The sequence below is a fragment of the Haliotis asinina genome, chromosome 2 (assembly GCF_037392515.1).
Source record: "Haliotis asinina isolate JCU_RB_2024 chromosome 2, JCU_Hal_asi_v2, whole genome shotgun sequence".
Taxonomy (NCBI): Eukaryota; Metazoa; Mollusca; class Gastropoda; order Lepetellida; family Haliotidae; genus Haliotis; species Haliotis asinina.
Window position 1 is genome coordinate 82822631 of NC_090281.1, and position 23322 is coordinate 82845952.

At 35.6% G+C, this 23322-nt stretch overlaps 1 protein-coding gene across 3 annotated transcripts in view; it reads right to left on the bottom strand.

The window, feature by feature from the left end:
- Positions 1-331: 331 nt before the first annotated feature.
- LOC137274460 (protocadherin-11 X-linked-like) overlaps positions 332-23322 on the bottom strand; it is a 54089-nt gene continuing 31098 nt past the window's right edge. The window contains exons 3-7 of one of the 3 annotated variants that reach the window (XR_010956183.1): positions 5469-8253; positions 3216-3405; positions 2595-2638; positions 1192-1495; positions 332-1027 (exon numbers count right to left, since the gene is read on the bottom strand). Coding sequence is in view for 2 of the 3 variants with exons in the window: in XM_067807655.1 (XP_067663756.1) it covers positions 1194-1495; positions 3216-3405; positions 5469-8039 (3063 nt within the window). In the remaining variant the exon portion in view is untranslated. The remainder of the gene's footprint in view (positions 1028-1191; positions 1496-2594; positions 2639-3215; positions 3406-5468; positions 8254-23322) is intronic. The other 2 variants (XM_067807655.1, XM_067807656.1) reach the window with 2 other exon arrangements.

Below are 23322 nucleotides of genomic sequence, written 5' to 3' on the forward strand. Positions count from 1 at the left end.
CCTGTACCCCAGTCAATGGGGAACGGTTACAAGGGGAGGCATTATGCTCCATTGCTACATGTTATATCAGTATTTTGGGATTTGAACCCATATTCTGTAATGTTTTAGAATCTGTAGTACAATTAACTGACAAAGTGTAATCCCAAATATAACATGTTTGACCACTTTTTACAAGGCATGGTTTATGCATGGAGCTCCTCTATGTTAATTATTGGTCAGGCTGTGAACCAATGGCTGGTTTCTCCCAAACATTGATCACACAATGATATATCATGCTTATAGCACACCATCATTCATACAATTATTCTGAGTTAAACAACAAACAACGATGTAATTTCATTATCAATTTTTATAATATTTACAACATATAAACTGTACACATCTGGTCAATATATATTTTAGATGGACATAATTTATTTTGCATATCATCTAGTCATTGTCTTGTAGCTCATTATAAGATTCATGTCTTATCATATCATAATTCATGTACTGAAAGACATGGTATATCGTCAGTTGTCCATTATTTCAATATTAGCACCATATGAAATATGTAAGTCTTCACTGCACCATAATACTGATAGCACAAGTAAGCTGTCTGTTCCAGCAGAATCAGATTCCTCCCTTGAATTGTCTCTTCACAACATTGTTGCTAAAAAACATAAATATATCAGAGTGGCAGAGGTTGGAACAATCCCTTCGAGACAGAAACACTGGCCAGTTTGAATGAATCACCACTGTAATCTTCAGAATTTTCTCCCCATATTGATAATAAGGCTGGAATCTTCAGAATGATTTCCCCCTGCTGATAATAAGGCTGGAATCTTCAGAATGATTTCCCCCTGCTGATAATAAGGCTGGAATCTTCAGAATGATTTCCCCCCTTCTGATAATAAGGCTGGAATCTTCAGAATGATTTCTCCCTGCTGATAATAAGGCTGGAATCTTCAGAATGATTTCTCCCTGCTGATAACAAGGCTGGAATCTTCAGAATGATTTCCCCTTCTAGGAACATGGACTCCATTGCTGCCTGCAGAAGAAAATATCAATGTTCATAAGTTTTGAAATTAGATACTTGGTAAAAATATTATAATGCATAAAGAAAATGTCATATTATGCCTTCCACCTTGATATTATATATCCCTTCACAAATTCTTTAAAATCTGGAAAAGTAAACCTTTTAGCAACAATCACCTTCAAATACTGGAACCACCAACATCAGGGTCATCAACACTGAAGCGTACAGACTTATTTCGACCTGATGATTTCCGGGTAGGGGGCACACGCTGTGATGCTGATAGATGTTCAGGAGGGTCTGTCTCTGTGTGGTGGGGCTCCCTAACAGGGGTATAACTCCTCCCTGAAGGTATATAGGTGACTGGCAGATTAACTCTACGAGGTGTTTCAACCATCCATTCTCGCAGTGAAGAGGAACTAAGAATACTAGTTTCTGGACGGAAGTCAAAGGATTCACACGGACTTAGTTGTTGGGATGTATCTGAAAATGTACAAAATTATGTTGATTTCAATGTAAAAGGACAAATAAAGTGGTCATGATAATCAAAACATAAATAATGTTGTTTTGAATTGGAAGGTGTTGGTATGTAAGTTTGTCTAGATTCTGTAAAGGTCACTGATTTACTTGGGTGTTAAAGTTTAAACATCATTTTGCTGTTGCAGTCGTAGTCATTAATGTTTGAATATAAACTTTATCTTATCTGGTCATTAAAATTTCTATTTTCAAATCTAAGCATCTTAAAGTAACATGATATCCACTTATAGATGAGAATCACAGATATCAAACATTTTAAAGAAGATAACATTATTAAATACAAACACAATACAGTAACAGATAGAGGTTTCAAGTTGCACACTCATGGGTTAAGCAATACATCAGTTAGTAGTAGTTCCTGCAGTTTTCACAAAGCTGTTAGGAAGCTCATGTTCAGTTTAAATTTAATTGTTAATTTACAACATCGGAGGACTTGGCTTTTTTTTTAAGAATCATTAATGCGGCACATTTGAACAATATTCTACCATACTGACATGCTGACACAGGAGACAGCTACGCTAAAACTCAGCTACTATCAGACAAAGCTATAAGCTATTAACACATTAAACAAGCAATAGAAGAGTTAATAACATTAAGAATTATTTTCCAGATGTTTAGGTTAAAGAATCAGTAGACAAAGAAAGACTATTCACAGCAATGATTACATGATGCCATTTAGAAAGTGGTCAAATGCAACATGTGTCATATTTGGGATTTCACTTTCTTAGTAAAGTACAAATTCTAGTACTTTTTTCGGTTGAGTCCCATCCGGGATTCGAACCCGCACCCTCGGAGTCAGGCTGAGCGGGCTAGGCGGCTGACTTTGTGTGCTGGCGATTAGGTGCCTGACTCTGAGGGTGCGGGTTCGAATCCCGGATGGGACTCAACCGAAAAAAGTACTAGAATTTGTACTTTACTAAGAAAGTGAAATCCCAAATATGACACATGTTGTATTCACAGCAAGTAGTGATGTTTTACAACTGGAAGCTAAATGGTTAAAGGCACAAAGCTACAGTAGCACAGCAAATTGTGAACACTGACTTACCGAAGCTGACACTATCAGCTATACATAACTTGTGTTGTGTACAACTGTAGGTGAAAGAGGAGGGCATGGTGAGGAGGGTGGAGGGAACAGGAATACAGACAGATTGAGAGAAGGATGAAAGAAAAGGAATGAATATATCAACATCCTCACTAAACACGACTCAAATTTTCATTCTATAACAGAAAATATCAAAACCCACTTATTTTAGAACTTCTCATGATAATTTTCATGATTTTTAGGGGGTGGTTCACATGATCAGATCTTGATGTAAAACCTTGGCAAAAAAATGGGTACAAGGTATTTAAGCAAATGGAATAGAGAATATAATACCCTGGACTACTGAAGATGTGATACTAGTGATTCAGATGAAGGCAGTTGACAAAGATTATAGAACAGAAATTGGAGAAAGAATAAGGGAAAGGGTTGATGAAGAACAATGATTCATTGAAATTGGAAACTCTTTCTTCTCTCATTTCTAGCTATTGTTTTCCTAGGTGAATATCTAAAGTTGAAATTTGAAATGCAGCTGAAGTGATTCTAAATTTAAGCATCTCTATAACTATGCCTTGGAGACAGGGATTTGAAATTTAAAAAAGAAATGTGCTTATTACATCTACATACCGGAATCACTGTGTAGAAATACAAATCTCCCGTTGCCATTGAAGTCCTCTTCACTCCCTCCATGACCACTGTCAGCCTCTGCTGACAGATTGCTGATGTCATCCTCAACCTTTGTAGTCACAGGATGATCAGCAAACTGGACGATCTTTTTTGGAATACCAGGTTGTAATGTTATGTCCACTGTTTCCTGCTGAAAGTTAAGAATATGTCAATCATAGTCATGAAAGTATTGTTTTGATAAAAAGTCAATGTATTTTAAATCTTGTTCATTTTTGGAATTTGATCATTGGTTGTATTTCACCTTGAAAGAGAGCCAATAATCTTCTTGCCACATACATGTTCATGTTTGAAGACTTCGAGTCTGACAAAGTGAAGCCAATGATAATTCTTTCACACTATCTTGCTTGACAGTGTATTATTTGTGGCCTTCCATGAATCCTTTTCTTCCTGCAAGCTCGCTTCGGAGGCAAGAATACATTCTCAGGTGTTTGTACAACTTTTATCTTCAAACTTTGCCTGTCTCCTGAACACAGTCATGAAATTGACATTCACCCCTCTACAAATAATGGTAAAGTAAAATGCCAACACGCACACGACGTAAAACTTAGAGCCAATTAGATTTGGTTAAATGACTTAGAGAACAAAACAGGATTGTAAATATTGAGTTGTGTTGTAGGATGGTGGCCATTTCTGATGAATTCCCTAAGCTAATACATGGGGTGGGTATGGATTAGCGTCTCACTGTTGCAACAAGCTTGAAAGATGCCGTAAATCTTTCAATGGTTTCCCTGGATCATTTTTTCCTTCAAATAGTTTAACGCATATTTAAAGGTTCAGTGTCAGTTCAAGGCCCTTCGGAAATGGTGTGGACATCATGTTTCAACTTATCCCGGATTTAATATTTGAACTTTTCATGTGCTTGAAATGCCTCAGCATGTTTGTCTCCAATCTTTTAGGCACAAGCATAGAAATAAAATCACCATCAATAAGAATGATGTAATATCCATGATTTCATTCTCCTTCTTATTACCATAAAACAACAAAGAATTTTGAATTTCATGGAAAAACAACTCTTATTGAGGACGATATATGAAATAATTATATAAATTTTTCTTCACATCTGAATTAGCCACTTGATATTCTGTCACTTTTAATTATTGATTCAATTTAAATACATTTTACTGAAACAAATTTACACCCAAAGTCCAGCTATCAAATAAAAGCGCTTGCAGATATTCTTTGGAAGACCACCATGGTGAATATGGATTTTGTTAACATGACATTATATCGCCAAACAAACATGGTGTGGCATGTGGCTGTAGTACCTTAACACCCTACAGTCATATCCTTAATCCCCTCAGCTGGACAAACAGGATAACAAGGAGAAGTGACCACTAGTGACTGACCAAACCCCTAATATGAACCTACAGGACTTGATCCCAAACATCAATATTTCTCTCCCCTTTCAGCCTCCTATACACGACAACTGTATACAGGTAGAGTATTACTGTCAACGTAAGTAATTTGGTGTAAATTAGCAGACTGGGCTTGGGAGGGGTTAAGATGAAGAATAAATATTTTTGAACTGCTCATTTTTAAACAGCTCTTGTAGGCACTTATGAACATAGCTTGTACTTGTTAATTAGTGTCAGTGAGTGGGTTTAAGTAGGTGTGGGATTGGAGAGTTATGGTAAGATGGTTGTGACATATGTGTGGGAAGTGTGCTTATGTAATGATCAAACCAAATTTCTTTATCAAAACACTCTACATAAGCATAATTCTCACACGTATGTCATAACCTTTCTTTGCAGTATATTTAAGACCTTGTATGGAATAATGTCTGTAATATAGTGAATAGTATAAATTACATGTCACTAGATTATTTGTGAGGTTTGAGTAGTCATTATGTAATGGTATATTAACTATTCAAATCAGCTCAATGCAAAATATCTGACATAGTCATCTGAATTACTAGCTAAGAATTAATTAAAGTTCACAGACAATATGAGCTGTTAAAGTAGTATCACATATTTTCAAGGAATGACATTTCCCAACACTAACATTGTGCTGAAGATATGTTCACCTAATTCAAAATCAAGAAAAAGTTAGTAAAGCCTTGAGCCAAGATGTTGCAACTTTAAGCTTAATAAATGCCAGTCAAAGATGGGAAAGTGACACTGAGGTTTCAATCTTTAAAATCTTTTTGTAGCTTAGATAAATAGTATTGATAGACATTAATTTGACTTTTCTTACCTGTATTTTTTTGTGTGAATGTTTTTCATCTCTGAAACTAGGTTGAGGCTTCACCATAACATGGACTTCAGCATCTGAAGGTCCTGCCAGTTTCTCCATGTTGTCAACATGATACACACTTTCTATTTCTTCTTTCTTCCTTTTTTCAATTTCTTTTCTCTCCCTGTCAACTCGCTTCATCATGCAGATAGCGAGAAGTATGGCACCAGCAAGTACAACAGTCACACAGACAATGATGATGACAATGACGACGTAGCTGTTGCTGTCTTCTTTGTTAACATCTGAACCAGTGACAACTATATCCATGGTTACAAAAGACTTCTGTCCTGGATTGTTTTCATAATATGTTGAGATCAACAGTTTGTACTTTCCAGCATCTTTAAGTCTCATTGCCTTAACTAGAGTCAGGTTACCAAATGTTTCATCCAGTTTGAAGAAAGTTTCTTCGTTTCCATGCTCAATAAGAAATCTTGTTTGCCTTGAGTTTGGCTTGGTATCAGTCTTTACAGTAAGAATCACTTTACCAATTTCCATGTCAAATGGAATTCTTATAGAGTTATTTCCCTTCAGGGGATAGAGTATCGTAGGTGGCACTGCTCTGTCCTCAATGACATAAACTGTCACATTTGCAGTGTCATTGAAAGAAATGTTTCCACTATCCAAAACCATCACACTAAAGTCATATTTGTTCTTTACAAATCGGTCAAGTTTCTTACGAGTGATGATTTCACCAGTTGTGGCACTTATACTGAAAACATCTGATACTTCGTCACCGATCATAGAAAACAGGAGTCTTGGGTAGGCATCAGCATCTGTGGCGCTAAGTGTCCCAACAGACATACTGATCGGTCGACCTTCTGGAACGTCAAACTCAAAGTGAGGCTTTGTAAATTCAGGTGCCTCGTCATTAACATCATCAACCATTACAGTAACAGTTGCAAAAGAACGCTGTGGTGGTGAACCGTTATCACGTGCTTCAACTCGAAAACTGAATTTGTTGATTTGTTCGCGATTGAGTCTCCGTTTCACTCTGATTTCCCCAGTAAGAATGTTAATTTCTGCCATATCCATTGAGTCTTCAATGATGGCATAATTAACATCATTGTTGCCTTCGCCGTCCTTGTCAGTTGCGGTCAGGGTGGTGATGATTTCTCCAGGGTCATTATTTTCAGTGATATGTGTTGTGACGTTTTCACGAGGAAACACAGGGGCATTATCATTGAAGTCTAAAACTTTCACTGTAAAAGTTGTAGAATTAACTTTAGGGATTAGTCCACTGTCAGCACATGTAATGTTTACAGAGTAAGTTTTAGTTTCTTCATAATCCAACTTTTTAGCAAGGAAAATCTTGTAGTACTCGAAACTGAACTTGCTGATGTAGAAATGATCATCATTGGTTGAACAGTTTACCTCCCGGTTTTCATTGCTATCTCTGTCTGTGACCTTGAATGATGTAACAAAGGAGTCCACATGAGCATCTTCTGATACGTCAAAGCTGCTGCGCACTGTGATATAAGGTGCATTGTCATTAACATCTCCGATATTGACAACGACTTCTGCTTGTGAAGAAAATGGGGAAGTGCCATTATCCTTCACCATGACAACAAAGCGATATTGCCTCTCTTCTTCATAATCCAGTTTCTTTATGACCTTGACATCTCCTGATTTTTGCTCAATGGAAAAATACTTTTTGATATTTTCATTAGTCCTTGAACTGAAGTGGAATGATAATGCACTGTTACTACCAATATCAGAATCTTCTGCTTTCAACTTCAATATGGATGAACCAAGAGGTAAATCCTCTGCGACAGTTACTTCAAACGTGTTATTAGTAAATACAGGACGGTTGTCATTTTCATCTAAGACCTGGATCTTCACAGTCATAGAACCAGTCTTTTGAGGATGACCACCATCTTTGGCCACAATGATGAACTGATAAGTCTCTCGCTCTTCACGATCAATATTGGCTTTAATGACAATCCCTAAATCTTTGTTTCCACCGTCAGTGACTTCTCTAAGTTCAAATATACCTTCATCAGGAGTCATGATGTAACTTTGTACAGCATTGATAGCAGTGTCAAGGTCATATGCAGGACTGGTTAAAATCATTTCACCAATCTGTGTATTCTCTCGAAGCGACAAAGACACAAAGTTCTGAGGAAACTCAGGAGGATTGTCATTAATGTCCAGAAGCATCACAGTGAGTCTTACAATTGAGTGCAGGTCATAGACACCAGATTTCAACTTATACACTGTCACATCAAAACTAAGGTCACAGGTCTGTTTACCAGAACATTCTGTATCCCTGTCTAGAACCTCAGCAGTCCTCAGTATACTTGAATTTGCATCAAGTTTAAACTTCGTTACTGTTGTCCCTTGTTTTGACATCTCATATTTCAGTTGTTCAGCTTCCTCTGTTGTAACCAAAGAATGCAGATCTGTATCTTTCAGAAGATCACCAACTATTGTTCCGCTTTGTTGTTCTTCATTGATGCTGAACACTTTACTGATATCTGCACAGAACACTCCCAGGCTGCTCAGGAGAGTCACAAATATTACCAAATTCTTCATCTTGAAATCTTCTCAATCCCCTTCTCTAAATCATATCAAACTTGGTGAAAACACTGGCAAGGGTCTCAGGATTGTGGATTTTTTGCAGCTGCTGCCTTCAGAGTGGACAGTGAGTTACTGTGTCCACGCCTACATGGACACGGGCGCACTGTGTAACAAGCTAACACTGTCGTCTGCCTCTCCACAGTCCAATCAAGGTCTCTGATGGCCAGATCTGCAAATACAAAATACAATAGTAAACAGCTCACTTGACTGTTGACGCTGGACTTATAGAGAGACATTTTGAAAGAGACACTCCAGTCTCATGTCGGGGTTTGCCATAGGTGGCGCCGTAATTGATTACGACTGCTTGTCAAATTTATATGTCGACTTTTCAACCTCACTGTCCATGAGACAGGTAAATAAACATGAAAAGACACTTGTGGGCTGACAAGGTGGACTCATTGTAGGAATCATGTGAATACAGAGTATATTTGTATGTGAAAATGTATCCAGAATACATTGAAATGAGTTTGAAAAGTATGTATAAATGTCCATGGGTATGTCAGATGTTGGTCACACACCCCTATGTCAATATTTTCTGTCTTGTCCGCAAACAAACCTCTATTCAAGGTATCTGACTTCAAAACTTGCTACAGCAGTAGAAGTAACAATCTGAATCCTATTGCTTCCAGGGAAAGTAAATATTTTCACCGTGAATAAATGATTAATCATTATGATAGTCTGTGTGGAAATATCAGCCTACTCAACTTTATCTTTTAGCTAATTCAAATTATTTATCAAAGCATGAAACCTTTTTATTTTTCAGAAAGTTCAGATGATTACATGTAGCTGAAAAATGAGGTTACAAAAGTCAAAATTAGCCTTATTTAATATGAAACAAACATTAATTATAGCCTTTAACTATAATGACTTTCCAGTAAACAATCGTAAACAATAAGCATATGGTGGTTTATGTTTCTGGAGAGAAAAAAACAGCTGTCACTTTTAACTTACATGTTTGTGCTCAAAGTTTAACTAAAATTAAAGTCAGTATTTTTAAATTCAACAAACAAGTTATTGTTGACTTATTTTGAAATGAATGTGCTGAAAGAATAGATTTCAAATGCATAAATGAACCAAAATGCACTAAATCAGAATAAATAAGTTCTTGAAGTACTGCATTACATGGCTTCAGTCATGTGTACTATGAATAACTCTTACCTAACTCTCACTCAGTCTTGGTCAGATAATTATACATTGCCACCCTGCCACAACACATCCTCCTTCTCCTCAGTGCAAGTGTGCCCTTGTCCCTGGGTACCACCACTAACCAAGCGTTACCCCAGAGAGGCTGACAGAGGTAATGAATGGGGCCTTGACCAACAGCAGTGAGTGATGGTGAGTGATAGCCAGGAGTAACAGAGCATCCCCTACATGACCACACTGGTCATTATCAACTGAGCTGAATCCTCTGACTGACCACTGACTGCTCCACACAATGACCGCCTCCGTCCCCCTTCGACCAATCACAGGGGGAAGGCTACAATTTCCCTCAAGGCTTTCCCCTCTTAGATGAGGTGCTTACTCATGCATTAGGTTGCACATTGTGGAACATAGATGCCCTAGGTCATTAAATTAACATTAGTCAAATTAATCTTAAAACTTGTTTCAAGTTGAAGCACCCTTCCACTTCCATCCTCACCTCAGTTCAATACAGGGCTTTTAGATTTAATCATAAAGAGAAACAGTGGTCTGAGAACAGTTTCTGTTATCTTGACCTGTGTAATGTGAAGTAATTCTTTTATTTCCATTTTCAGGTCATTATCACTGTATTTTGCTGTTAGGTTGGTTTGTTGTTGTTGTGAATTTTCTGAATTGAAAGGCAGCAGGTGTTACAATGTTGCATTTCATCACTTGACTTCACAAGTTCACAATTTAGTGTAATTTTGTCACATTTTGTTCAGTTTGATCCAGGTGCAGTGACAAAATCCAGACTTTGTGTAATATTTTGATGGTCAGACTTTGAAGTAGTGGCAAGATTAGTATATTGTGACTGTTAGCCTTTGAAGTTGGTTAGTTTTAAGTATTTTCCTTGAAATCAATTAAAAACATGAAGAGATCAAGTTTGTAGTGACCAAGTATCACTTAATTGTGCCATTGAATAAAAACTTTGTGAAGTCATTGTACCAATAACACTATCGATTCTTTAGTTCCAAAGCATCAAAGCATATGTTCAATCACAGGAATAATATTGTTTGATCAGATACTTCAGCCTAATTCATACATTAATTATATTCAGTTATCCTTTGATGAAAAACGCCAGTCTTCTAAACTATGGGATATGACAGAAATATGATTGTCATTCACAGCATTAAATATCATTATAGTTGATCATGTAATTTATCATGTAAGGAAAAGATGAACAGTGAAATAAACTGATATTTACCTCACAACTTGTTTTGAAGTGTCTGGGTAAATAGCTGTGGATTAACATTGAACATGCTGGCAGTAAATAGATTTGACAAACACTTCAATGAGCCAGTAATCTTGTTACAAAGTTTGGCTTGACATGCTCTCAAAGCCTACTAAGCGCTGACCATTATATAATGCAGATTCTATTTCATAATATATGCTTAGGGACACTGTATTTGTAAATAATTATATCACTAACTGTGTCTGGTCAGAAGAATAGTTGGGGCAGAGAATTGGGAATTGAATTTTGACTACAAGCAATTATGTTACCGCACAAATGAATCTATTGAAGCCCCAACAATATTGGGTAAAACCAATATCAGCTGAATCAACATTGATCAAAATGGCTACTAGTCTTTGTCTCATTCTAATAACAGGCTGATAGTTCTGTGAGCCTTGATGAACAAAACATTAACGTGTACATCAATGTCTACAACGTCTAACACATATTTTTCTTGAAGATTACAAGCTTTTGATACCAAACACCAAAATAATTTTCAATAATGGTATTTTGACATCAACATAAAACATCCACCTACTGTGTACGGCTCACTGAATGCATGTATCTTGTATTTTTGACAACCGTCTGTAACTTGAACGGGAACCAATTATCTTGTAAAATTGTGACCCGAAGCCAAATATTGTTTGTTCCTCACACAAGAAGCCACCATCTTCTTCGTGTGACCATGTTTGTTATTGCACAGTGGGCTGCCTCGTCTTGAATGATCAGCCTAAAGATATGTTCTTACAAAAAATGAATATGTTTCATCTAACATCGTATTGAAAATCTTAATGATGGATGAGTCAGATATAAGAGCTGACAAGTAGGTGTGATCTACACTGACCTTACCTTCAAATTTGTTCATGCATCTAGAAAGAGGTTGTTTCGGTCTATTTTGAACTGTTTCCCTCCATAATGACTCATAACAAGACTGACCTTCCTCTGAAGCTGCTTTATATTGATGCTGGTAACTTCTTGACCTGAGATTATCCATAAATAACATTTTGGGGTTTAACAACAACCATTATTTGAAAAGGTGTTTGATCTTTGAAGATATTATCCAATTAAGACCAGCAAAATGCATTCCTGGACAATATCAAATACATCTGGTATGAGAGTTGCTTATTGTGCATTTGTCTGAAATAATCTATAAACACTTTACTGGATTAATACACATTGCAACTGTTTTATCTTGAGATAAGTACATCATTAAGTCACCATCATCTATTAGTAAGAATAATTACCTCTCACAAATTTAACAAGATTTGGAAATCCTTAACATTTTGCATACAATAAGTGGACATATTTTCAAAGCAAAGAACTTTATCCAATTAGAATTTCAACAGATTTCTGCAGAGGATTAAATCTGACATGTTAGTCAACCAGGTGGGATGTTTACCTGCCTACACCTGGGTACCTGTAACGAAGCTCATTTACAGGTAAGTGTAATTAGAGGTATTGGCACTAATCCGAATCTGGCCATTTGACCCGCTGCAGTCTTAGTCAGGTGGCCAGGATTAACCATAATTGAACCAGGAGCATGATCAAGTTGCTGCCTTGCATGACCCTATACATTGTTGAAAATTCAAGTCCAATGTTTAAACCTATTCCACAATTTGTGTTAACTTGATAAGACGCGAAAATAAAAGATTCAATGACAATAACGTGATGTTATTCAGTTAACAAGCAACTGAATGACAATACCATGACATTATTCAGTTAACAAGCATCATTTATCCAACAACGGAAGGTGCATTCAAAACCACATGGAGCAAACAGATATCTGTCAATCAACATTACAGACAGATACCCTAGGTCATCAAACACATCCACAGCTCATTCTAGAGTTTCTCGTCACAAGAGTCAGACTAACAGACATTTGACTGTATCTATTCACACTATATATTCATATCATAGTGTGAATGCGAAAAATAATAATTATAGATAAGGGGCAATATTTTTAAACTCACTAAAGATGACTATGGCTTAATTTATTAACAAAACAAGGATGAACCAAGCTGTAGATGCATGGAATATGCAATCCTAATGTATCAATATGTAACTCCCATCGAATAAAGTCATAGCTGTTTACACCATACTGAAGTGGTTTGGGTTGATAATTGAGTTTAACTGTTCTCTGCTATTATCTGTTCAAATTTATATGGAAACAAAAGTCTGTGGTTGTTACAACATCGGAATAGTCAGTGTGCCTACTTACACCCTTGTGTCACATTCTGTAACACTTAACTTATCTTTAGCACACTACTTCACCTTAATTTACTACTTACCATAAAGTTTCAAAAACTGTTTACAACCCCAAATTGCAGGTAATGACTTAATTTCTTCTCTTCCTCTGTCCAGGTGTAATGTCCTCTGAGTTACCTATCTACTGAGTTCCAGTAGCCTCATCTCTGATTATATACCCCGTATATCACAGCAATACCTTTCATCATTATATTTACCTGTACCCGTTAACACACATCAAAGGGTCATCTCAGTAAACAATAGACTCAGGTGCTGATGGTCCATTGTTCTGTTAATTACAGGTATGTTATAGTGTGCTTACCAGTGTTAATCCATAGGTAGGTGTCCGACTACCTGTCTGAAGCTTGAGACAGAGAAAGATGTTGTTGTTTTAGCAATGGATATGAGTCTGAGTTTGAGACTAGCAGACAGACTTTGTTGTTTTAAGAATTTCAGATTAATCCCATCAAGGTAAATTGTTGTTTGGTTTACAATTGGGTATGTGTTGTTGTTTAAACGATGTGTTGTTTCACTGATGAGATTAGTGTTTGTGGCTCTCCTGAATCTGATAGGATTTTACGATGTGATATTTAATGTGTTGATGTTTGTTTTTGATGTGGACTTTGTTGTTTTTACGATGTGATTTGTCATGCCTTTTTAATGATGTTAAGACTACTGTTTATAATGCGATAAATAATTGACTAAGTCTACCATTAATGTGATACCTGACCATTCTATTTTTTACATGTGTATTCCATTTCACCAGCTTACTTACATGTATGTTTTAACAGATGTAATATGCCCTAAAAAGTTCACACTGACACCAGGCACAAGGGTAATGTTAAAATTTGTAAAATACAATCTTGAGCATATATTTCCAATAGCCGAATCAATAACAGCAATAAATTTTGTAAAAAAATACATGAAACTGAATTGCACCATAGCTGATTATCTGTTGCAACATCTGTATTAACTGAGATTACACTTGTTCAGTAAAGTACAGATTCTAGTACTATTGTGGGCTGAATCCTACCTGACATTAGAACCAGTACTGTCAGACAGGTGCATAATCTGGTATATTTTATGTGAAAATTCATTAGCAAAATTGAGTACAATAACTTTACTATACTCCAAGGCAACTGAATGCCTACAGGAATATATAATGGTGTTTAAACAGACAATCAGTGTTTTGTAGAAGAAGGGATACAATGATTGACTTCTGTCTGGAACCTTCATAACCCTAAGACTATATTTTGGTAAAAATGTCAAAACCTGTCATCTGGAAATTTACCCCCCACATGCACAACACCTATTAGGATCACTAATGTGTTCCTTTAAGCTGTCTGAAAAATCTTGACATCTTTTATTGACATAATCCTTGGGGCATGGCAGCATGGCCAAGGCTATCATCAAGACACTTTATAAAGAAAATCAGAATTTTTGGACTTCATAGATATGTGGTAAAGGTCTTGTGAGATTGACATCAACCAAACAGCCCTGTACACCACAGGGAAACATTACACATCCCAGATCATTGCATCCTAAGAAAATGAACAATGTATCTTTCAAACATGATTTTCTTAAATGGAAATGAATGATATTTGCCCCGTCTTAATAATGAAAGGCCACATTTAGCATTAGTCACCCAGGGATCCAAAGCCTTGTTGTGAAGCATGGTCGAGTTTCAAAAGCATCCTTCATCCTGGACTTAGATTGCTTTTAGGTATTCAAGACAGCAATCACAAAGCAAGAATTATTTTGAGATAATTTGTCAATTTTGTATGCACTTTGTCAAGTTCCAACATTATTCTATGGTGTTTATGACAAGGTGGCATTGTAATGTATTTTTATGACTCAATGTTTACTTGAAAGGGTTGAAGCAGTTTACCATTTACAAAAAAGTAGGTCAAAATTTAAAAAGCTTTTATGAAATTACATACTTCTCTACATTAAGGTATATAATTGAGATAACAGTAGAGCTGTTTGCAAGCATACTATTTCTATTTTAGAACATAAAGGTATAGTTAAAGTATGTAGTTCTTTTCTAAAAAAGCCAGGAAGTTTTTAATGTACTCTTCAATTTGATGAAAGAAAGTGTTTAGTCATGTGCCCAGTGATGTGATAAAACCTCATTCTGAATTTATGGCTTTGCAGTGGTGCATAACATGCTTTGCGACCCAAATGATATGTTTGTTCATTTTACCCAGCAAATGTTAGTCAAGTAATCCACTCCATCAGACCTTGAGTAACAGGTAAATTTTGCCTTTGACCATTGTAACCCCAAGTCACTACATTTTCCTTCGAAATTTAAAGATATTAATGCTGTAAAGTAAAGTTTTAAAAAGTATTATTGTCAATTCTAGAACTTACATGCATTTATAATTATATTATCACTACAAGTTGATGATTTCCTTCTCCAAACAACCAAAAAAGATAATTATGCCCGAATCCTAGAATCACAATGTTTTTCAAAACAATAACATCTCACTGCTCTAATGGAAAGTTTTATACAGCATCATTGTCAAATCTAGAACCTACATATATTTAAATTTTCATTATCACTACAAACTGATGGATTTCCTTGTTTCACACAATACTGAACAGCATAATCATGCTTGTCAATGTCAATATCATACCAAGGGAGGTAACTCAAGCAAGATTATAATATCCGTCTATCACAATAACTTAATCAGCTCAAAAGGTTCAGCCATAAAACCTAGCAATTGTAGACACCTGTCTGTCACCTTCAGCCTTGTAGCCAACACAGTGTACAAGTTATCTCCTATACCATATAGCAAATACATTATCTGTATGGACTTACACACAGTTGGGGCGAATGTAAGCTATCAGTACTGGTAAATCCTGGTTACCTAAAAGATAATGATTAATATATAGGTAACATACACCTGCCAAATGTCTATATCATTGCCTAATCTACCCAAAAGGTTGTTAATTGTGAAGATAATAAGACCAAAGATAATGAAGGTGAAAAGAGATTAATTTGGAGGCTGCAGATCATTGATAATTCATGAAATTTCAAAGATACATAGGAAGGAATAAAACATTAATGCATGGAAAGGCTGCAACAATAGACTGAAACTTTTTTCTGTAATACATTGAAAAGCCTGGCTCATGAGGATAGTTAATCATCTGAACTGCAACAGTCATATGATTAAATGAATTTTGTTTCTTCAACATTGTGATCTTGTAAGTAAGTATTTCGAAACAATATTTCATAATACATAAATAACTTTCTTATTATTTGGGTTTTTCTAACAGAATTTGGTAACTCATTGCAAATTTTACACTTATTCAATTTAATTTTTAACTATTTTCCAAACATGCAGTTATAACATTATTATCTTATAAAACAGTTTATACAACACATAGTTATTATATTTCAGTCATCACAGATATAAATTTTCTATAAAATTCATGTGAAAAATATTTTCCACTGGAGACATAAACATCTAGAAGCTCAAAAAGAAAATCCTGAGATTAATTTACAGTTTTGTATTTTACATTTCTCACTGAGATATTTGAAACTTGTTAACCATTCTTTATAAAGTCAATCAGTACACTTTCTAGTAGGTGTATTTTCTGTTCACAGGCGCCCACCGTTAATGAAACCATTTATTCAGTATGTCTCAAGGTCATGTTATCCATTACTTACATTTCATTCATTCAATCAAGATTAAATTTCATAAACAATACAGCTTAACTTCTGTGGGGAGTTTTATAGTTTAATGGATTGGTAATTGTATAAAGAAATTTGGGAACAGGGCAGTATTGTATTTCACGTATTACTACATTCCTGTAGCAAGAGACCAGTCTTGCAGACTTGACGGAAACCTGATGCAAGTGGTTTATAATACCTTCTGTAATGGAAACTATTTAGGCTTGAATTACACAATAGGGTTTTTATACACTAAATAACAGTTTTATCCAAATAAACACATTACACTTTACATAAGACATCTTTTGATAGTTTCAGTTATATATTTCTGTTGACATTTATTTGTTACCTGAATGAATCAGATTTGTTTTCTAAGAGGTGAACCGTATTTATGTTTGTATGAAAGTTTTTGTTTTGTTTCATGTCAACCATCTGTGTGAATATGCCTCTTTTTTCACAGATACATGCAGCAATGTCATTAGTTTTAATCATGCTTATCGAATGTTAATCAACTTAATGGCAAGCAAACCTATTGAAATGACATATGAACATTGTACCATATTTGAATGTTTTAGTCCTCTTCATGGGTTATTCAATGAACTTATTTGCTTTAAGACATCTTTGATGTCTTCCTACGAGATGAACTGGGGATTTATTTTCCAAATCTCAGAGCTATTCAGCTAAACTGTTACAATGACTGAATTAATTCAATCAATAGAATTAATCAATTAATCACAGGAGACTTGTAAAAAGCAAATGTAACAATAAATAAATCAATTTAATCCTTTTAGTTATGCTTACATCCTCTATTTACGTAAATAAATAAAATTGATTTTCTAAAGTTCAATGGTGCCACCCAGTGCTTGTAAAAGAGGAATATGGAAATATACATGTATTTATCAATATCACAGCACCACCAACCTGGAACTAGAACACCATCATTCTTTCAAAGGGATAATGAAATCAATTACACATCTAATATACGTTTAGCAAGACATTTTAATGAATAATTCACAAGATCAGTGTCTGCATGATTAATTATATAGGACATTTGATATGGACAAGCTGTTCATTGGATCTGACACACAATTTTGGTTAAGTGGACATATAAAGTATAACATTTTGTTAATGTTTAAACATATTTGAGATACTTTTGTAGACAGTTTATTAATGCATCCCTACCCAAAATTTGTGTCATGTACTGTCCAATATTCAGTGAAATGTACAATGATGATTCAGAAATGAATCGCCTATAGAATGCTGCTTGGATATGCAGGTAAAACAGATTGCCTTGTCACATAGAACAAGATTTACTCGTTCCGGAAGTTATTAAGACAATTGGGAGTTAGTTACTTGGTATGTAGCATTATTTAGAGATACAAGGTGAAGTCATCCTATAGAATCAATGAAAGACCATGAAAAATGCATATGAAATTAATGCTTGACAAACAGTTCCACAAAGATGAACATAAGACAAAGAGGGTTATCCAGTACTTTCGGCATTGATACTCCAAGACTCTCTGAAATTAACATTCCTATTCAATAAATTGATTTGCAAATCTCATCTCATATCCTAGTTAGAAAATATAATGGGTGTTTCTCTCGTATAGTAATATTTTTTAAATTGTATGAAATATTGCTGCAAGTTGTAGGAGAATAGTATTGATTGCAATTCCCAAGTTTGTCCATGGACAGCTGTCGCTATTAAGTGAATTATGAAATTACACACTGACATGGATAAAATGGGGTTATGATATTAACGAGCTAATGATGAACAGCATGATGAGTTGATGAGCAAATGATATCATGCATGAAATGCAATCATTAATTCAGATGACCAATGCAACCACTACATTGCTTATCTCAAAGCATTAAGACTATTTCAGGATAATAAATTACCAACATCCCTTTACTTGTGTCCTTTGGAGCATTTAGATAAATATATAGTCAGTTATTGTTTGGCAATTATACAGATATTTGACAATATATTTCATATCCCAAGAAGGTTATCAATAACATAAAAGTGAATTAATTTATGAAAAATGATCAGAATGTTTAGAATCTGCATGTTATTATGTTATTATTCATCATCTATATCTCATATGACCTTCCAAAATGTCCCCTCATGAATATAATGGTTAATCACATTTCGTGTAACCCCTGCTATGATATTGATGGAATGTTGTTAAACGTGGGACAAAATTCGTTCTCACTCACTGTAAAATGTCTCTCAGTCAAGCATAATAAATAATCACAATCTTAACAAATAGATCTCTCTCGCAATAAACACTTACCAAATCACCTGTTTGTGTGTCACAAGAACAACATCCAACTGTTGAATAATATATCCATAAAAGTCACAATAAATCCTAGCAGACAGTTGATTGAGTCTGGTTGAAACAATATTATCCCTCACCACATAGTCTGTCCATTCCTCAACAAGACACCTATCTCTGGACATCAATGCCTCTCTTCATAACAATCACATGGCATGCTAATCCACTGCAGGACACACCCACTCTCCCATTCACCCATGCAAAACAATACCTTTCACCTGCCAATCACACCTTTCAGCCAATCAACATACAGGTCTTGCACCTGGCGGCAGTAAGCTGTTCTCTAAACATGTGGCTGGTAGGGGCTTAGGCAATTAAGACAGGACATAGAATGATTCGGACAATTAGTTTATCTGGAAAATAAACATTATGGGTTCCGTATAGTTTTTCTAGGCGCGTGACACCAGGGCATGCCATGTGATAGAGGTGGGGTGATATGATCTTCCAAACCATTTTCTCTGTTTGGTTTTGAAGTTTTAGAAATTCAGGTTCATTTGACTTAAGGATTTTTTGGAAATGCCATGCTTTGTTCCTAGAAGGATGAACATAATCTCTACAAGGAGGTGGGGTCAAGTTGTAGTGTCAGAATGTTGGCAGATAGAGTTACAGGACTTCATTGCATATGTGTTTCACATAGTTTTAATTTTGAATTACTTGTTCAGTTTCATGTCAGACAAATGAAGTCTATATCAAGGTTACAGAATAATTCCCATCACAATATTGTGTCATGATATTTCATTATGGACAGTCTTCAAGCTAACCATACAAGCAGTTCCATGAGTGCCGATACAGAAAATAGTCATTAACCATGCAGTATACATTCATGACTGTACAGACAATGCAACACTGATTGTGTTTGACTTAAGATGGCATTTATTGTGTTTATATGATGAAGATGATGAATATTTCATCAAACTCTTTGGAAACCTGAAACCCATACTGCCTATATTTTTCAGTATACTTTCCACCATTCATATACTTTTCATCTTTTTTTCACGTTCATTGTGCTATTCCCAGACATTGACATTGTAGATGTGTGTGTATATGTTTGCCCACATTTCCTTGTTTTAAACATAGAAGTTAAATTCAACTATTTCAAGACCTTGTTAAATTTCTGAAATTGTACAAAATCTCAAATGTTCTTTAATAGTTTAATGGTCCATGCAACATCATGGCTGTCAGAAATAAACTGCTGGCAGTTAACCTACAAACTACACATACAGCAACTGTATATGATACTGTACCATCCTTGAACTTCATCAACAGTAACAACACACAAACAACAACCCCAGCAATCATCCCTCCATCACATACTCCTTAATCTCTTCACAGCTTTATCAGTAGCAGGAGTGATATATGATCGCCTGGTCTGTGCCCACAAAGTGACTTGTGTTAATTAGTCTAATTAGTGTACCCATGGTCACATGGCCAATTACGCAGTATGTACAGCAGTCTGGTGGAGCACTCACCCTGACAAGCTCCTATCTAAAGACAATAAACATGTCAGGGGCCACTGTGGTATATTGGGGCCATATGCTTGAGTCAGAAGAAGGAGGGAACATGGAGAATGGTCAGATAAAATGGACATAACTGGAATTGGGAGATCAGGAACAAATACATTGGCAGTTTAATTGTTGGATGAGTTTGGGTATTTTGTGTAATTATGAATTTAGTAATTGTGTTCCAATAATACATGTGTTTCATTGAACATTTATTTCAAGAAAGTGTGCAGAATTGGAATTGGGAGATCAGGAAAAAAATATATTGGCAGTTTAATTGTTAGATGGATATGAGTATTTTGTGTTACTATGAATGAGTAAGTGAGTTTAGTTTTACGCAGTTTTTAGCAATTTTCTAGCAATATTATGGTTGGGGACACCAGAATAAGCTTCCATTAATTTAGTCATTGTGTTTTAATAATCAACAAGATTTGTAGAACATTTACTAGGATTTGCCAGTGGGTGACTTTCATGACCCTGTGATTCAAGTATGACAACATGTTAGACAGTTATTTCAGCAGATGAGTCAGTGACATCTGCTTGGCATCAGCAGTGAAAGTTGGATGAATAGGTCATTGACAATCAGCAGTGACACCAGGTGTTGCATTCATGACATGTTTTATGGATATCATTCTTTTTACACTGTTTCAGAGCTAATTCTTGCTCTGAAACGTCATATAAAGAAAGGAGTCATGTAGTCATGCTTGCCCAAACTTCTAAATGCAGTTCAAGAATGATACCAGGTGTTTGGAAACAAAATACAGAATGTGAATATGACATTTTGTTATGTCATTCCCTTCTATTTGGCTATAATGTCCCATTTAACAACTGGTGAAAGAGCATAACAACATATGTGTCCTCTGGATGAGAAAGCAAGAATTCTGCTATTGATTTATGTCATCTTAAAGACAGACAACAGAAATGATTGGACAGGTTCACATTATTTGACTGATATGAAGGTGAGAAATTTGATTAATATGAAAGAATGTATGCTTTATATTCATGGAATATATTGCAACATGAAATATACATAAAATATGTCAAACTTGGAGCACATGTTGAACAACTAAAATCTAGCCATTATATATGACACCTTTAAGTTTATTGTCATAGTTTACTGGATACAGGACAAGTGCAACCACTTTAATTTCAATTAACCGTCACATGCCTGTCTCATATTTTTTTGTGAATGAAGACATACACTCTCTGTAATGATGACAGGTAGAAGTCAATTAGACAGGCATCACCCTCACTCCAGGGCATCTGTTGGCCCTACCCAGGGGATTACTCCCTACCCCAAGGCACAGACATATATTTAATCATAACACCCTTGCCAGGCTGCTGATCCCAGACACAGGTAACAATTGACAGGTAAGATACAGGTTAATTACAGGTGTGCCTTAATCAGCCATTGTCATCTTGTCTATCTGGAAGATGTCACATAGTGGCATGTATGTACCAGAGGCACATTACTGGCTAACAGTAGTGCTTCAGCCTTCACCTTTTAATTCCAAATCTGTTCAAATCCTTTAACACTCACAGTTGGATAAGGACCTCAAGTGGCCATCATGGGATTTGTAATAATACCTGAACATGCCTATGACATGTAATAATTAATTTGATATTAATTGTAGCTTAGAAGCAGTGGAGAGAAAATTAGCTTTGAGTTATCATGCTGTGAGGATGGTTTCAAACACTGATCGTTTGGGGTAATTCACATTTCACCATTGTGTCATATTAATAATCAGTACAATTATACTGACACTGGTATTTCACCAAGGAATGAATGTAAGGTAAGTATTAGTTAGTGCCAGCTGTAAATAATACTTAAAGCAGAGGCACATACTTGATGGATATGTCATACAATCTTTTGTTATATCAAATAAGATTTTCGGTCGATATCTACAGGTGCTCATAATAAAACATGAGAATTATTTATTGAGGATTTTATCTCACATAATATGGTGTGCATTGTCTCTGAATATCTATAATTTTGACGGCAACAAATAAACCCATTTAAATTAAAGATGTACAGTGAGATGGCTAAAAAAGTACTAAATTTGTCCAGGAAAATAAGTCTTATTTTCAAACAAACAAATATCGATGAATATTGATGTGTACTGATTTGTGTATATTCACATATACAGCATGGGTCTGGAGTGTCTGTTCAGTCATATTCTTTCTAATGGATTTCCATTCTCAATGTTCATCAAAAGTTGGCCCTGCAGTTCATTTCTAAACAATCCTGGTGTTTGGACTTGCATGTTTGGTGTACATATACTCATCCAAGACTAGCCCTGCAGTTCATACAGGACATTTCCTCTTGAGACTTTCGACTATGTTTAGCATTATTGAATGTAGTGATAACATAAAGTTAATAGTGAGTGAGTGAGTTATAATTTAATGTCACATCGACAATATTTCAGCCATATCATGACAATAAAGTTAACAGACTTCTAAACAAATTTGATCTATCCAGATCTTGCTGAACATAACTTTCTTCTTCCAGTTTGCTTACCCTGGGTAAATCTTAGTCAAAATAGCAGAAGAAGTATTGTGTGGAATATCAACATGGTGAATATTCAGCAAAATCAATGAATCAAACTCATCTTATCAATATGCATTTACTTACAGAAACTGGTCAAATGTAACATGGTTACTCCTTGGATTAAACTTTCTTTGTGAGGCACAAATTATATTACTTTAGGGCATTTAGTCCCAACTGGTGAGTGAGTGAGTTTAGTTTTACACTGCTTTTTAGCAATATTGCAGCAATATCAAGGCGGGGGACACCAGAAAATGGTCTTCACACATTGTACCCATGTGGGGAATCGAACCCGGGTCTTTGGCGTGACGAGTGAACGCTTTAACCATTAGGCTACCCCACTGCCCAGTTCCAACTGGGTTCCTGAGAGTCATGTGCCAATACCGGAGCATGTAAGAATGTGCAATCCTAAATATAACATATGTTACAAATTCGTCCTGTTTGACAGAACATCAATATAGGCTTCCATGTTAAAATGAAGCATGTTTTATACAAATACAGAACATTTGTGAGGCAATAAATTTAAAG